This window comes from Castor canadensis, chromosome 2 (assembly GCF_047511655.1).
Source record: "Castor canadensis chromosome 2, mCasCan1.hap1v2, whole genome shotgun sequence".
Classification (NCBI taxonomy): domain Eukaryota; kingdom Metazoa; phylum Chordata; class Mammalia; order Rodentia; family Castoridae; genus Castor; species Castor canadensis.
The window spans coordinates 141642605-141660570 of NC_133387.1; the positions used below are offsets into that span (position 1 = coordinate 141642605).

At 41.7% G+C, this 17966-nt stretch overlaps 1 protein-coding gene across 1 annotated transcript in view; it reads left to right on the forward strand.

Moving 5' to 3' along the window:
- The first annotated feature begins 8489 nt into the window (after positions 1-8489).
- Scg3 (secretogranin III) overlaps positions 8490-17966 on the forward strand; it is a 42484-nt gene continuing 33007 nt past the window's right edge. The window contains exons 1-6 of the mRNA XM_074065950.1: positions 8490-8761; positions 9447-9499; positions 9976-10021; positions 10103-10318; positions 16557-16699; positions 17807-17956. Coding sequence (XP_073922051.1) covers positions 8671-8761; positions 9447-9499; positions 9976-10021; positions 10103-10318; positions 16557-16699; positions 17807-17956 — 699 coding nt within the window. The 5' untranslated portion in view covers positions 8490-8670. The remainder of the gene's footprint in view (positions 8762-9446; positions 9500-9975; positions 10022-10102; positions 10319-16556; positions 16700-17806; positions 17957-17966) is intronic.

The following is a 17966-nucleotide window of genomic DNA, read 5'->3' on the forward strand; positions in this document are numbered from 1 at the left end:
AGAGAAAGCAGTTAGGAAATGATTATGGTGCTTCTATTTCTGGGCTATTTTTTTCTATCCTGGTGCCAGGGTCAAAGTATTTTACCTATCATAACTCTATAATTTAATATCTGATAGGGTACCTCACCTTAATTTTCTTTTAGAATTTTCTTGATTATTTATTTGTTTATTAACACAAAGGAAAGGATTGACTGAGCACTATTTAAATGTTAGAATATGCGACAGAGTTCCTGCCCACAGACGGTGTGCACAGTTTGGAATAGGAGTTAAAACATCTTCAATTTTCTCCCTCCTCCCACATCTACTGTACATCTTGCCCTGTGCCAAAAAAAGTTAACTTCTAAGGACTGTGTCCATGGCACCCTTCCTGGTAATGTTCAGGAAGTGGGGACCACTGGTAGGAGATTAGAGGAATGGCGGAGCTTGGAGCCTAGGTTTATTTCTGGGTTTATTGGGTTGTCAACTGTTCTGATGGCTACCAGCCCTGTCAGCTGGCCTTTTGGTATGGCTCTCGTACAGACTCAGCCTTAGGTGGTAATGGCTCCAAGCTGTCACTAGGCACAGGAGGCTGCACCTTCCCACAATTCTTTGCCTAAACTCCACCCTTATGTCTGGTCAGACTTCTGTGTTTTGAAGGTCACTCTGGTTACTTTAAAGGGCTTAAGGGTATAAGTCAAGAGGAAGAGAGAGATTGACAGCATCGTAGCTAAACCAGGACTGATTTGAAAAAATCTTGAATATACCGACACTGAGAAACAGGGCTCTGAGCTCCATCCATCCATCCATCCATCCATCCAACTTTCTCAGTATTTACCTGACAGTTTCTATTACAGAAACTCAGGATAAACAGATAAATTACACAGTATGCTCAAAAGAGACAAATGGCAAGGAATGATGAAAAAGCAGTGCTAGGTAATGGGGTTGGGAGAACAGGGGTGGAAGAAGAGGGTGCAGTTTTAAGTAACCTATCCCAGGGAAGGTGACATTTGACCTCATGCTTGGAGGAGCTGAGGAAATTAGCCACGTGGAGACCGCTCCAAGCAGAAAAGGAGGTCCCTGTAAAAGCCCATTCGGAGGGAAGTTTGGCCATGTCAGGAGCAGCTGAGGCCAGTGTGGCTGGAGCTCAAGGTCCTGGGGAAGTGTAGGCCTAGGAGCATGGAGAGGAAGGGACTCAACATTCCCCCTGTCATTGCCCTAACCCACCCTTCATTAGGAGACAGGTGTGCGCTGTCACCAGGCTCTTTCTGCCACTGGGGCAAGGTCTACGAGAGGGAAGAACCGCAGTCACTGTTAGCTCCTTAGAATGCATTACTTCTGTCTAATTATACCTTTGTACAGGCGCCAAGGACTTCTGGTCTAACTCACGGTGTTTGTGAATTGCACCACTAGTCTTGCAGGAAGGTGGCGGCTGAGTCACTCTGGGTCAATCTGTGTCCTTGGAGATGGCTGGAGGTGGACTTCAGAGCTCCACAGCAAAGCCATTGATTTGCTGTTCCACTGAGAAAGATGTTCAATGGTCTTTTCAGAATGCCTTTGGAAGAACGAAGAGGAAAGAAGAGTCTCTATTACCACTCTCCACCAGGGGAGCCCTAAATTCAAAATAAAGTTTTTTAATAAGGCTTTTTATTATGAAAATAATAAGCAAGAAAGGATAGTATATTAAATTCCTTGTGCACTCATTACCCAGATTAAAGAATTATCAACAAATGGCCAGTCTTATTCTTCTATTAGTTATATAGTTTAATTAATTAATTATTTAATTTTTTGCAATACTGGGGTTTGAACTCAGGGCCTTGAGCTTGCTAGGTATGTGCTTTCTGACTGGAGCCATGCCCTAGCCATTTTAGGCTTTAGTCATTTTTTGAACAGGGTCTTGAATTTTGCCTAGAGCCAGCCTCAGACTGCAATTGTTCTACCTATACCTCTAGCATAGCTGGGAGGTGTACAATACCACATCCAGCCTATTGATTGAGATGGAGTCTCCCTAACTTTTTGCCCAGGTGGTCCTTGAATTCCTATCCTCCTGAGCTCCACCTCCTCAGTAACTGGGATTACAAGCATGAATCTGGCATTTTTGGGGGGTATTTTGAAGCTAATTGAAGGCATTGATATTTGCTGAGCACTTGTTATATGTTAGATGCTATTCTAATATAGCAATGAAAAAAAAGTCTATAGCCTGGTGGGATGTCTCAAGTGTAGAGCACCTGCATAGAATATGCAAGGCCCTGACTTCAAACCCCAGCACAGTTGTGGGAAATTATGAGCTGAGATAGGAGTCTCTGAGGCAGATTAGCAGGAAGCAACATTAATTGTGCTGGCACAGACCCAGAGGACTTGTGTCCAAAGGCTGAGCCCCGAGAACAAAGGGGTCTTACCTTATCTACCCTTGCAAGCAGTTTACAGAAGCAGAAAGCAAAGCTCAACCCACATACGACTGCATATGATTTCATTGGCTATTTCATTCCCCCAGTGCTGTGTGACCTTATTCATGATTCAGTTCTTTAAGTTTTATCTCTCTGCTTTGCCATCCCCTTCCCCTGTCTCGTTGTCAGAACACCAGCCTGTCTGTTTCTTTTCTGGTCTCCCCATTCTTGCTACAGTACCACCAAAAAAAGGATACAGACAATGAGAGAGAAAGGAAGGGAGGAGTCACAACTCATTTTGTTTTAATTTTTGGTAGGACTACAATTTGAACTCAGGGCTTTGCAGTTGTAAAGCAGGCACTCTGTTGCTTGAGCCACACCTCCAGTCCATTTTGCTGCAGTTTTATTTTGAAGATGTGGTGTCACTAACTTTTGGCCTAGGCTGGCTTCAAATTGTGATCCATCCAATCTCAGCCTCCCAAGCAACTAGGATTACAGCTATGAACCACCAGCACCTGGCTGAGGAATCACAGCTTTAAATAGGGACCAAGGTATGTGTGATGAATTTGGAGTGTACTGATCAGGTTTTCCTTCAGGACCCAAAGAGTTATCCTCCCAGCTGCTGAAAAGCCCCACCTCACCCAAATTCATGACTCCTCTCTGGGAAGGCCTACACACATGACTGATCTATACAGGAATATTAAGACCCATCCCTCTCTGTCCAGCTCATAACAGCTCTGACAGTTCCTCTCATCTTCAGAGCTCCTTGCAGAGCCATCTAAGATCTTCTGCTGAGACCTTTTGCAGCTCAGTTTCTCCCTCTGCCAAACCATTTCCTTCCTATTCCTTCCCTCCCACAGCTGTTGATTCAAAAGCATGCCTCAGTGAACTTCCTGCATGTTGATCTCCATTTCCATTTTCTCCCTAAGGAACCTGAGACAGTGGCCTTCTTGAGTACAGGACTTTCTGCCAAAGATATGATTAGGTAAGAGGATGAGTCTAGGAAATATCTGGTGGAAGAAAATTTCAGGAAGGAAAAAAAAAAACAGCGAGTACAAAGGCCCTGAGATAGAAATGGGTCTGCTGTGTTTGAGGACTCTAATATGGCTAGGTCAGAGAGTGAGGGGGACAACAATAAAAGATGAAATGAGAGACACAGTAAGACCAAAAGTGAAGAGGCATCTAGGCAATTGAGGACTTGGATTTTTCTGAGTGAAATGGAGAGCTTAAGAATTTCCTAAAAGAGGGCTGGGGGGAATGGCTCAAGTGGTAGAGTGCCTGCCTAGCAAGCACAAAGCCCTGGGTTTAACCCCTAGTACCTAAAAAACAAGAAAAGAAGTGAACAACTAAGCTGTGCTGGGCATGGGAGCACACACCTGTAATCATAGCACTCTGGAGGATCCCAAGTTGAAGCCCAGTCTGGGCTACAAGTGAGACCCTGTCTTAAACAAACAAAACACAGCTGGGGGTGCGAGTGGCTCACATCTGTAATTCTAGCTACTAAGGAGGCAGAGATCGGGAGGATCTCCATTCAAAGCCAGCCTGGCAAATAGTTTGTGAGAACCCTATCTTGAAAATATCCAACACAAAGAAAGGACTGGCGGAGTGGCTCAAGCAGTAGAGCACCTGCCTAGCAAGTGTGAGGCCCTGAGTTCAAACCTCAAGTTCCACCAACTAAAGAAAAAAAAAGGAAAAGAAAAAAGGCTCTCCCATAGGTTCATAGTGACAATTAAAAAACTAGTGCCCATTTCTATACATCCTTGGCCAGTCCATTTCAGTTCATTTAGTGGGCCTTGCTCAACCAGGCAAACCAAAGAAAGAACTGCCCATGTCTGAATTTCCCTGCCCCTGAGCTCTTGCTCTTAATTTTGGACCCATTGTCAGGGCGAGGGGGTCCCACTTTAGACTGCTCACACAAGTCCAGTCATGCCTACCTTTAGGAGATGATACTTGGTTCTCACAGTAACTGTAGGTAAGACACAGTGCATACACCAAGGCCACCCCATCTAATGAGAGAGGGACCCTGGTTGCTGTCACATGAGGTCTGGACAGCAGTGATTTCATGAAACTCTTGCTGGGACACAGTCAGTCACACATATATTTATCATTTCTGAAATAAGAAGAAACAAAGCATCTACAAAAAGCAGCACAATGGGACAATGGGATAGGTACTACACTGAAAGTGTTCACGGTATTCCAAGGTAGCAAGTAATTTTCTGGAGAAGTCAAAGAGAACCTGGCAACATCTGCCTTTCCAGCCTCACATCAACCAAATGCAAAGAGTGGCCTGGTTTGGACGCTGGTCCAAGCAAACCAACTGTAAAAATATTTATAAGGAGAATAGGGAAATTGAAACTCTGAATATTTGATGATACGAGAGCAGTATTATTCCTAGAAGGTATGTTAAAAGTGTTGCAGTAATGTTCAACAAAATAATCCCTATCCTTTAGACAAACACACTAACATATTTATTTATGGAGGAAATAACCGGAAGTCTGGAGCTTGATGCGTAAGCCATTCATTGACAGTAAGAAGTATCTGGGGATTTTACTAGGAAGAGTGGCCACAGTTTGATGGTTAAGGAAGTTGGGTAATGGATTCATGGCTCATTTCAATACTTTCTTTTGTGTTTGAAATTTTCTATAATGAAACATGTAATAATTGATATAATAAAATTTTTTATAACAAATGAAAACATCCTTTAAATGTCTATCTTCAGGACTCAGCTCAAAGCCAAGTGCCAGTGGCTTACATGAGTAATTCTAGGTAATTGGGAGGCTGAGATCTAGAGGCCTGAGGTTCAAGGCCAGCCCAGGCAAAAAAAGTTTGTGAGATCCCATCTCAATGGAAAAAAAGCTGGGCATAGTAGTGCATGCCTATCATCCCAGTGACAGCGGGAAGCATAAAATAGGAAGATCACAATCCAGGCTGGCCTGGGCAAAAATATGAGATTCTACTTCCAAAATAACCAGAGCAAAAAAGGGTTGGAGGTATGGCTCAAGCAGTAGAGTATCTGTTTCACAAAACACAAAGCCGTGAGTTCAAACCCCAGTACTAGCAAAAAAAAAAAAAAAAAAGACTCAGCTCAGCCCAGAAGGCATCTTCCCCATCAGTAATGAGCACATGGCATTGCTCTCCCTGGGTACTGATGAGCACGCAAGCAGGACTAACAAACTCACTAAGCATTGTATGCTATTTCATGATCATCTGATCTGTGTCAATACCAATGCTGTAATTTCAACATAATTACAAAAATATTATTCAATGTTTATAGTGTACTAAAATGCCTAAGAATTTTATGCCTAAGAATCAAATACTTTAATCTTTTTATTATGCATAAACATCTTAGCTTGTTGCATAGACTCATAATTCTAGCACTTGAGAGATTGAGGAAGGATTGCCAGTTCAAGGCCAGCCCAGGCTATGTAGCAAGACCCTGTTTCAAACAAAACAAAACAAACAAACAAAAAAACCCATCTATTATTTAATTTTTTTCTTTATTTTTTTAATGAGACTAGGATTTGAACTCAGGGCTTTGCTCTTCAAAGTAGGCACTCTACTGCTTGAGACACACCTCCAGTCCATTTTGCTCTGGTTATTTTAAAGATGTGGTCACATGAGCTATTTATTGGGGTTGGTCTTGAATTATGAACTCAGCCTCCCAAGTAGCTAGGATTACAGGTGTGAGCCAGTGGTGCCCAGCTCCATCTTTTCTTTAAAACCTTTCCTGACCATTAATTCTATTGTTTGGACTCCACCTGAACCTTGCTTATACAAAAGGAACCCATAACACACTCTTGTGATCATTTGTTCACTTATATTTAAGTGAGAATAGTGTATTGCACATGAAGCCCACTTACTAAATAGTTGTTTTATTGATGTTACGATCACAGTCTTTTCTCTCTAGCAGGCTCTAAGACCAGCAGTGGCCAGTGCCTTGTCTTTATATATCCAGCAATCATCTAAATACCTGGTACCTTTCAAGTGTTCAGTAAACATCTGATAAGTGAATGAAAGAATGAATGAATGAAACTCAAGATGACTCCTTTTATAGATCTGTACTAACTGCAGCAGGATCATCTGTAAGATTAAAGAATGCAAACTAATTCATACCTGATGGATTACTCAGTGCTCCATGACTCAGTTGATCAGAAACATAACATGGTCCTGGATTAAGTGTCCATTTGACACAATCACTCAACTTAAAATAGCAAAGAAGGCATCATTTTTTCCTTTGGGGCAAACAATGCAATGCACTCAGTAGCCATCCCTCACTTTCATTCTATCCCAAGTCCTCCCCCCACCAATTGCAAACATAGAGTGAAGGGACAGGTGAGTAAGGGAACAGTAAGGCTGAGGTGGTGAGAATTAGTCTCATAATCAGTGATATGTAATGTTGGATGATGTTTCTTTCTGTCCCCAGCATCACAAAGCTGAAAACATGCTATGACTTGTATTTTGGCATCAAAAATCAAAGTACCCAACCAGACAAGGTGGTGTGCACCTATAATCACAATACCCAGGAGGCTGAGGCAGGAAGATCTCAAGATTGAGACCAGTCTGGACTGCCTAGGGAGATCCTGTCTCAAAAAGAAATCAAAAAGGGGGAAAAAAAGTACCTCTCTGATCTCCACAATAACAATGTGAGATAAACAGAGCCTGTCATCTTTGTCCTAAAGAAGAGGAAACTAAGGCAATTTGCCCTTCACTCCGCTGAGACTTTAAAATATGGCCTAATTTTAAAGACTGCTGCATGCTAGGATAATAACGCCATGATTTTACTGCCAAGAAAAAGCTATTTGTCTTGAAGTAGCTGTTAGAAGTGCTCTGTGACCCCACAAATAAATACAATTTTTGCGTTTATTTTTAAAAAAGATTCACATGGAAACAAGCGAACAAAAAAGAAGTACTTTTTAGATTCTTACAGGAAGAGTTTGCATGACCTCCAAACTCAAAAACCTCCAGATGAGAGAGCTTTGTTTGTCCACTTGGTTGGTTGTTTGTTTTTAGGTACTTAAATAACAAACTTGCTCCTCAAAAAGAAAGGGCGCAGAAATCAAAGGCCTGATTGTACTGAGTCCTTCTCTTTGGTCATTATTCACACTGGTTCCCAGCAAGCTGCAGCTCAAAGGAAAAGATCCAAGTTCTGCTTAAAAATCAGACACTACAGCGCTTACTCAACACCCTGCTCACATTACCTCGCTTGTATTCATCACTGAAGTCTTTGGATAGCTCCTGAATGCAATAACCTTAAGCTTTTGCGATAGTCTAGAATATAGGAAGCACCTCCCAGGCTTAGTTATAATAATAATTTTTAAAAGATTCTTCTTGTGACTATCTCTTCTCTTGAAGGTCCTTACGTATAACTGAGACCTGGGGAAGAATTTTAGGGAAGTGCTGCTTTATGGAACTGGCTAGTGCTGCTCACAGACTCTGGACTGGTGAGGACTCTCTTAAGGCGACAGGAGATGATTTTGTCGTTGTTGTTCTGTTTTAGCATCTAGGAGAGTGAGGGTGTATTGCACAGTCTGACTATTTGAAAGAATGTCCCTGCAATTTCCCAGTTCAAGAAACTCCCGGAGAGCTGACACACAAGAGCATCGAGGCATGCCAACAAAAATCACGAAAAGTAGGGCTTTTCTCAGGCTAATCGAATTATATCCGCCTTTGGTGGGATGGAAAGAAGAGATTTTTGGAGCAAATCTACTAGAAAAAAAGAATTCCAAAGCAAAACTCTGCACAAGGTTATCTAACACTCCTTGACAGGGTAGAGAAGACATTTAGTCCTTGAGTAAAGGTTATGACAACGATGCCAAGCTTACACAACCCAGCTGACCGTGAGCGCAGGAGCAAGCCTAAGACTGCGGCACAGAAAAAGACACTAGCTGGTCTGCCGCCCCTCCCCCGCGTCCCCTTCCCGGGGGATTGGAGTAGCATTGGAGCTGCTGACGCCATCCTTCCCGCCTCTGGCTTGCAGGGAGCATGCGCCCCTCGCCTCACTTCCTCTCCAGGAGGCAGGGAGGAGTAAAGCGCCGCCCCGATCCGCGTCACAGGAACTTCAGCACCACGGCGCGGACAGCGCCCGCCCCCACCTGCAGACCTGACGGCGCGCGGCGCTGCGCCCCATCCCCGGTCCCCCAGCGCGCAGGGGCGCAGCGCTCCCGGCCACCCCGCCCGGCCCGGCCAGCTCCCCCCTGCACCGCCCTCCCGGCCCTTCCTGTTTTTTACTCCCTCTTTTCATTCATAACAAAAGCTCCAGCTCCGGGAGCCTGGCGCCAGGCTCTTTTCGGCAGCCCAGCGTGGAAGAATGGGGTTCCTTTGGACCGGCACTTGGATTCTGGTCTTGATGCTCCACAGTAGCCCAATTCAAGCTTTCCCCAAGCCGGGAGGCAGCCAAGGTACGTGGACACTTTCCTTCTTCCCAAATCTCCCTTTTATTTTGTCATGAAAAGGTAAAGCTTGGCATGCTGTTTGAGCTGGAAATCACCCTGCCTTGTTTTCTGATCAAATCCTCTCTATGCATATGGACCGACAATCAATTTGAATTTAGAGAAAAAGACAAATTTATCATTTTTAATGATAATGACATGGGTTGTTTCTAAAGATTTTGTTTTGAGAAAGGAAGGAGGTGCCTTTTCCTTCTAAAGTGGCTTGCTTATTTTTGTTTTTGTTTTTGTTTTCTGGTTGTTTTACAACCCTTCTCGGATATTCTATTCCTAACATAGGCAGTCTGTGATCAAAGAGTCTGTAATGTGTCAATAATGCCAATCCAAATTATGCTCTTTCTGCTTGAGAAAAGCTGGTAAGCCAAGTTTAGAACTACATGTTAAATTTCTGGTCAGGAAAAAAAAAAGAGTGAGTTTATTAACTCTGGAAACACCCCAAGGTAATAAGCAAGGCAACACTGATAGTCGTCTCATGGTGGGCCACTGACAGTATTTGTTGATAAATATTTCGTTTCAGAGTCACCCAGAATTATTTCTCCCAATATTTTTATTTGGTTTCCTTTGAATATTTTAGTGAGAGGCCTGTTATATCTTTCCAAAGCACAATTACATTTATATCTGTGCTTATTTATTCTAGACAAGTCTCTACATAATAGAGAACTCAGTGCTGAAAGACCTTTGAACGAGCAGGTAGGTGAGCAGTAAAATTATAATTGCTGTCTCATTTTGCCTTCATTCATTATGCTGGAACATTTTAGCCATTTTGAGTTTTAAAACTTCAGGAAGTTAATAATAAATTGACAAAAATTATGTTGGGAAATCCAGTTTGGGCCATTTCTATGTCCCAGCAGTTATATACCCTGGACACATAGATTGACTGTGTAATACACCAGTAAGTTCAACATCATGTCTACTCTGATTGCTTAATTTACCAAAGGTTTATTTTTCACCAACATTATAGGAGAAAGGAATTATATTTATAATACATCAGCCCTTTATTTTAGCTCATTTAATCCTTACAATGATGCTTTTTGATAGGAATTATTACCTACATTTTGCACACAAGAAAGCTAAATCCCATGGAGATTAGGTTATTTGGGCTCTTATAGTTGGTAAGCAGGGAAACAACAATTTAAAATCAGCTCTAACTCATGTTTGTTTTACAGATTGCTGAAGCAGAAGCAGACAAGATTAAGAAAACATACCCTCCAGGTAAAAAGAATTGTATTGATGTTAAAGTACGTAATGTAGGTGATGAGAATCTTAACTAAAATGGTTCTGGGTTTTTTCCAGAAAACAAGCCAGGTGAAAGCAATTATTCTTTTGTTGATAACTTGAATCTGCTAAAGGCAATAACAGAAAAGGAAAAAATTGAGAAAGAAAGACAACCCATAAGAAGTTCCCCATTTGACAACAAATTGAATGTGGAAGATGTTGATTCAACAAAGAATCGAAAACTGATCGATGACTATGATTCTACTAAGAGTGGATTGGATCATAAATTTCAAGGTAAATTATTAATATTTTGCTTCCTACTTTCTCTGAAGAGTTCCATTTCATGCTAAGAAAAAATTCTCTATCTTAAAAATATCTCTTACATACTTTCTCTCTTTTTTTTTTGGCAGTACTAGGGACTGCACTCAGGGCCTCATGCCTCCTAAGCAGGTGCTCATGCTCTACAACTTGAACCACTCTGCCAGCCCAGCCCTGTCACAGTCTTTCATTACTCAAGTCCAAAGTTGAAATAAAGCCCGAATTTACTGATAATATGCAAAGTCCCCACTCCACAGAGTCCCAACTGTTTCACTTTAAAGTTTCCTTTACTTATGCTTTGAAAAAAATTTTAAAACTACTACCTATATTTTACTTTATCAATGAATTAATTTTAATATTTCAATTTACTGTAATGGTACAAACAAAATACCAATGACATCCTCCAAAAGGTAAAATGTCCACTATTTTCCTGTCAGTATTCTCCTAACCATATCCTTTAGCCATATACTTTTTCCTTTGGTCATTTTCTTTTTTTCTTGGTGATACTGGGGTTTGAACTCAGGGCTTCACACTTGCTAGGCAGGCACTGTACCACTTGAGCCACTTCACCAGCCCTCCTTTGGTCATCTTAACCTTTCTATAGCTTCATTTACTATCTGTGCCCTAATGTTCCAAACCATCCACCCACACATCTCCAAACTATACACCTGTTTTCTTTCTACCTAGCATCTTGCTGTGGACAGCTCAGATGCACCTCAAACTTAATACGTTCAAGGTGAAACTCATGGTCTCTGTCCACCTCACAAGCCCTCTTAGAGTAATCTTTTCTTAGGAAATATACTGCTAATTCATCCAATTTTCCAAGACAGAAATCTGGGATCAAACTATTTCTCTTTCCATCCCTCTCAAATTCCAACCTGCCAAATCTTATTAATTTCACTTACCATGTATCTCTTAGTATTTTTTACAAACAAAAAAACTGAACAATCCTCAGACACCACCATCCTTGTCCAATATCCAATTACATCTTACTTGAACCAGAGCAAAATCTTCTACAGCTCTTCCAGCAACCCCATTCGGCCTCTCTTCAACCCATTCTTGATGTGACAGCCAGAGAGGCCTTTTTAACACACAAATGTGAGCATGCCATTTGTGTCTGTGTGTGTGTCTATGTCTGTGCCATTGAACTCAGGGTCGGTCTTGCACAGGTGCTCTACTACTAAGCTATGTATCCCCAACTGCTGGTTTTTTGAAAAGGGACTCGCTATGTAACCCAGGCTGGCCTCAAACTTGTGATCCCCTGCTTCTGCCTGCTGACGGCTGGGATTGCAGACATGGGCCACCATGCCTGGCTAAACATAACATTCTTTTCACAAAACCTTTAACAGATTCCCACTTCTCTTGGTTTGTAAACCAAAATCCTTAACAAAGTCCCTGCCTACATTTACAGGTCCATCCAGGACACTTAATCTGATAGAAACCATGTTCTTTTCCTTCATGCTACTTAATGCTGTTAGTAGGGTTTTTGTCTTGTTTTGTTTTGTTTTTGGTGAGACTAGAGTTTGAACTCAAGGCTTGGTGCTTGCAAAGCAGGTGCTTTACCACTTGAGCCACTCTTCCTGCTCATTTTGCTCTGCTTATTTTGGAGATGGGATCTCACAAACTATTTGCCCGGGCTGGCTTTGAACCATGGGGATCTCACAAACTATTTGCCCGGGCTGGCTTTGAACCGTGATCCTCCTGATCTCAGCCTGCCAAGTAGCTAGGATTACAGGTGTGAGCGACTGTCGCCCAGCTGCTATTAGTACTTTTACATCCATAACTGTAACTACCTATGATAAATGTCTTTCTCCAAAAGAAACTTCGCAAGAACAGAGACATTGCCAGGTGCTGGTAATCCTAGTTACTCAGGAGGCAGAGATCAGGAGGATTGGAGGTTCACAGCCAGCCCAGGCAAATGGTTCATGAGACCCTATCTCAAAAATACTCAACACAAAAAAAGGCTGGAAGAATGGTTCAAGTGGTACAGTACCTGCCTAGCAAGTATGAGGCCCTGATTTCAAACTCCAAGACTTCCAGATTATATGGATAAATGAATGAACAAATGAAAGAACATGTGGGAATAAATGAATTGCTGTATCTCGGTACTGAGAAAGAGGAGACTGTTTTCCATTCTGCAGGCTGGTGCTTAGGAGTGAGTACAGGCTTTCTTCTATGCCCTTATTTTGTTCCATGGCAACAAGAGACTCATGCTAATTATCTCTGCCAGAAAACAACTGCCAATTAAATTAGATTTTCATAGAACATCATAGCCTGAGGAAAGTTCATTAAAAAAAAAAAGTTCATAAAAAATAAAGTGTGTGGTGCGTGTTGGGGTGGGGCAGAAGCAGTGGTTTATATTTTGCCACATTGTAATCTGTGCTACTCAGGGAAATTTTTAAAATTTGAATTCTACTTTTTAACTTAAAATATTTAGACTAAAGATGGACAGACACTAGGATTACTGCATCCAAAACAGATTTAATCAAATCACTTTGACTGAACTGACTGTTTGGTTTAACAAAATTAAAAAAAAAAAAAAAATTCTAGGGCCTGGGAATGGAGCTCAGTGGTAGAGCGCTTGCCTAGCATGCGCAAGGGCTTGGATTCAATTCCAGCACTACAAACAAACAAAACAACAACAAAAACAATTTCACTGATTGGCCAAATGAGACAGAGCTATGGAGACAAAGCTCAGGAGTGGGAGAGAGGTCCCAGGCCAGTGAGTCGCCAACCAGCTGACCTTGGACAGGGACTCAGGACCTCTGGCCTCAGTTTCCTCCTCAGTAGTCAGTAAAACTCACAAAGCACTGATTCTATGTGCAGGCAGAGACACAAATTTGTTGATTTCATCACTAAACTTGAGCAACTAACTTTTAAAATTGTCTAACATTTTATTGCCATCTCAAGTAGGTGTTTCTTTTTTCTCCAAGACCTAGTCCTGCTAGAGGCCATGATTCAAGTGGTGGAGCACCAACCTAGCAAGTACACGGCCCTGAGTTCAAATCCCAGTTCTGACCCTCACCCTCCCAAAAACAAGAGTTGGTCTTTATGGCTTAACATTTACCCTAAGGAGCCATTTTTAAAAATTATATTATTCTTGTACTGGAGGTACATTGTGACATTTACAAAAGTTCTTCTACTGTATCATAGTTGAATTCACCCCTTCCATCATTCTCCTTTATTCCTCCCTTCCCCCCCATTCCTGGATAGTTTCAACAGGTCTCATTTTTCCATTTTCATAGATGAGTACATAATATCTCCACCATATTCACCCTCCTGCACCCTTTCCTTACATCCTCCCCTCTTCCACTGGTACCAACTCCCAGACAGGCCTGAAGAGTCACTTTAACTCTGTGAGATCACAGAAAAGCTGGGCCAACGTTCTTGGAGAGAATGTGCTATGAGCAAGCTTCTAGTCTCCTTCCACGCCCTGGAAATCCTAGAACCAGAGGGTTTGGAACCACCAAATAGAACATGGCAGGTGTGCAGACTTCTTGCCAGGGGCAGAGTGAGGGAAACTAACCTTGCCAGAGGATGTCCCCCGACCTATTAATGCCTTTAGGAAACCTCCAAGTGGCCTTGTACTGCAGGGCCCCTTGGTTTTTTTCAGCGTTTTCTATTATGTGCATGACTCAGGCTTTTCCCAGATTTCTCTTATGTGGAAGCGCTTTGGGGTTCCTGTGTGCATTCATCTAACAAATATTTTTTTGTGTAATTATGGTTTCAGACTATGAACTAGATAACAAGCTCCACATAGCTAGGGACCATGCCTAACCTATTCGTCCCTCTGTTTTCAGTGCCCGGCATATATTAAGACTTTAATAAACTTTTATTGAACAAATGAATTTCAGGTATTATATTAGAAGCTAGTGATTCAAAACATGAGAGGGAAGGTGATGACTTGGGAACCTGGCCCTTCGACATCCACATAAGAATGTTGTGTGACATCCACACAAAATAGTACGTATTTTGAATCCATGATGGGCTAATTTCTAAGGGTCCACACAGGAAGGGTGAAATAACCCTTTGTGAGCAGTAGGGAAGTCATTATGAGTTATTCAGCCCATTTTAGAAGAGCCAAGGGAAACCAGAGGAAGGTGAGGGACAGTGATCAAATGCTACACGATTAACCCAACCTAGTGCTCTCCCACTGTGGGAGACCTAAGTTCCTGGCTCAAGAGAATGCAGCAATACAGCAGAAGAACCAGGATATTTCTTTACTGAGTTTCTAACATTCTCCCCATTGGGAAATAAATGAGTTGAAAACCAGTTAACTCGGTTATTTTCCAACTCCAACAGGCAGCCAATATTCTTTCTTTTTCATATCCTGAGGGATAAGTAGGGAGGGAAGTAAATTCTTCCACCTCTGCATAGACCAGGGAAGTCTATATTCCTGAGAGCCTGACTTGCAACCCACAGATGGAAAAAACTTAGACCTAAATGATAGCATTTAGGTATCCTGAAAAATAGATGGTGAACCCAATTTCCAACCAGTCAGGGGAACCGATTTTATGGGTTTTTTTCCTAGGGGCTTAACTGCTCCTTTGGCACTGTGGCTGAAAGGGCGCACAGCTCATGGCCAGCCACTCAGCAATTATATGCTGACAGAGAACTTCCATCCCTCTGTGTATACTCACTCCACTCATCTTCCTAAGCTGCTTTCCAAACAAGAGGAAAAAGATATCCTGTCCAGGCTGCATATACTACCATTTCCATAGAGTCTTAAAGAAAAGCTGTGATCTAAATCCCCCAGAACCATGGGAGAAAAGGGCAGAACCAGGATAGAGATACTAGATTGTTCTTTGGGTGAAAATGATAAGGATTATTGGGCCAAATCTGGCCAGAGATTCACTTTCCATTTTCTCCAGAAGATACCCGGGGCTCCTTTATTTCAAAATCCAAATCTATTGTGCATAGTTGTAATGTAATCACTTTCACACAGGACCGAATGCTTTAAAAGTTTCCTTTAACGCTTATGTTTCTTTAATCCTCACAACAATCCCATGAAATTGATATCCTCATTATTGGTTTTCGGGGCATTGGCTTATTTATTTGTTTGTTTGTTTTGGTTGTGCTGGGGACCAAATCCAGGGCCATATGCATGCTAGACAAGCACTCTACCACTGAGTCACATCCCTGGTCCAATACCCTATTTATTCTTTACAGTGGTCCAGGGATATATAGATAACAAGAGATGTCATTGAGCTAAAATTCTGATCTTCCCAATCTGCCTAAAAGTGCAGGGAGAGTGAAAGTGCCTTGTAAGTTGGTCTACTCAAGTGTGGTATATCTTGGAGGAGACTAAGATCCTGTTAGTTCTCTGTGGATGTCACACTTTATTACCACTGGGCTTTTTCCCTCAGGGTGGGCCCTTGCTTTAGTCTGAAGTAGTGCTGCCAAGCATATTCCCAGGAAAACTAGGGTGGAATACTTGCATGCTTCTCTGCAAAGATTTGCATATTGCTTTGTGCAATATGCAAATATGCACAAATATGATTTGTTTGTTTTAAGAGTTTCAATTCCAGGCTCATAAAGTAAGTTCCCTATTCTTTGGAGAATGGGGTTTACCACATTAAGCTTCCTTACATAAAGGTACTCGATGTATATTTAATGAGAAGTAAATATTTATTCCAGGTAAGTCATGAAAATTTTCAGTTCACACTTTCTGATTCTAGGTGTGAGTCGGGTTCCCCCCACCCCTAGCCCAGGAATTTGCCTGCAAAAAGGGAAGACATAGGCTGGTGGAGTGGCTCAAGTGGTAGAGCACCTGCCTAGCAAGTGTGAGGCCCTGAGTTCAAACCCCAGTATCAAAAATTACAAAGGAAGGATGTGGGAATATGACCAACCTGCTCTTAGTGTAAAAACAGAAGATCAAGTTAAATGAACTATAGAAGGGTACTTTGAATAACATACAACATATTAGGTAAATGGTAACTATAGTATTGTTTGTATTATTAGTGATAATATAAATGGAGATGTCTTTTGTGTTGTCTTCGGATGTTATAGTCATATAAGCTTTCAGAGTTTCCATGTCATTCTAGGCTCTTAACTTGAAGCCCACTTTTATTTTGAACCAAGCATGTATGTGAACCAATAATACATCTCAAACATATCTTGAGTATAGAAAAGCAAAGCCTGGGTTATAAATGGGATACGATATGTGGAATGGGTCCATTATTACCATGATGGGAACGTGTGTTTGCTCTTGTAGATGATCCTGATGGCCTTCACCAACTAGATGGAACTCCTTTAACTGCTGAAGACATCGTCCATAAAATTGCTACGAGGATTTATGAGGAGAATGACAGAGGAGTGTTTGACAAGATTGTTTCTAAACTGCTGAATCTTGGCCTGGTAAGTTGCATGTAATGTGAGAGTGAGCCAAATTCTTAGTGCAGTTTCACATAGTCCCAGAAGCCAAGCCACTTGATCCAAGTAGCCATCATTTGATAATGCATTGTCTTTGTGTGGCAAGGCACCATAGGCTTCCCTTCAGAAGTGTAGAGTCGAGAATAGACAAGTTCACACACACCCAGAATGCAAGCTGCTTGTGAGCGTAAGAGCAGTGCAGCCTGCAAAAGAATGGCATGTATCCATTTGGGGGTAAGGAAAGTCTGCAGAGAAAAAAGTGTGTGAAGTGAGCCTGGAAGGGTAGTTAGGATGTATCTAGCAGAGGTAGAGGACATGTGATCAGACAAGAAATAACACAAGAAAAGGCATGCACTGTGTGTTTGAGAAGCTTTAAGAAATCTAATTTCACTCCTTGACTCTGATGAGCCCCTGGCAAGTTTTATTAAGATGCTAAGTTTACAGTTTCAAAGGTTACCTGACTGTGACTCTCAGCCTTGGGGTGGGGGTTGGGGGGCAACTCTCAAGGTGTTTCTGAAAGTAAGTGCTCTATGGGTTTCAGCAGATGGGACATGCATGGTTAACCCAAAAACACTTCCTTTCCCACAGCCAGCATGACATACAGGTAGAAGGAAGGATTTTCCAGAAAGAATTCCAAAGATTCTCTTTCAAAAATATACAGTCAACTAGAGTTTAGTCTATATTTGTATTTATTTCTTTTGGTGGTGGTGGTACTGGGGTTTGAACTCAGGGCCTTGTGCTTGCTGGGCAGGTGCTCTACCACTTGAGACACACACCTCCATCAGGATTTTTTTTTTTGTCATTGTAATATTTTTATTATTATTTTCAATTGCCATATAAAGATTGTACATTTGTGTGGACACAATGTGATATTTCAATACACATATATAATGTGTAATGATCAAATCAGGGTAATTCACTTATTCATAGCCTTAAACATTTATCATTTCTTTGTGTTTAGATCATTCAAATTTTTTTCTTCTCACTTTTTTGAAAGATACAATAAATTATAGGACTTTTTTTTAATCACAAGAATAGGAATAGCCGTTGTATATGTTTACCTATGTTTTACCTATGATCACTTTATAACAGATCACAGAAAGCCAGGCTCATACACTGGAAGATGAAGTAGCTGAGGCTTTACAAGAGTTAATTTCAAAGGAAGCCAGCAATTATGAGGAAGAGCTCAACAAAGCCACAAGCAGGACTGGGGCTGAGGCTGGAAAAATACCAGAGAAGGTGGTGAGTACGT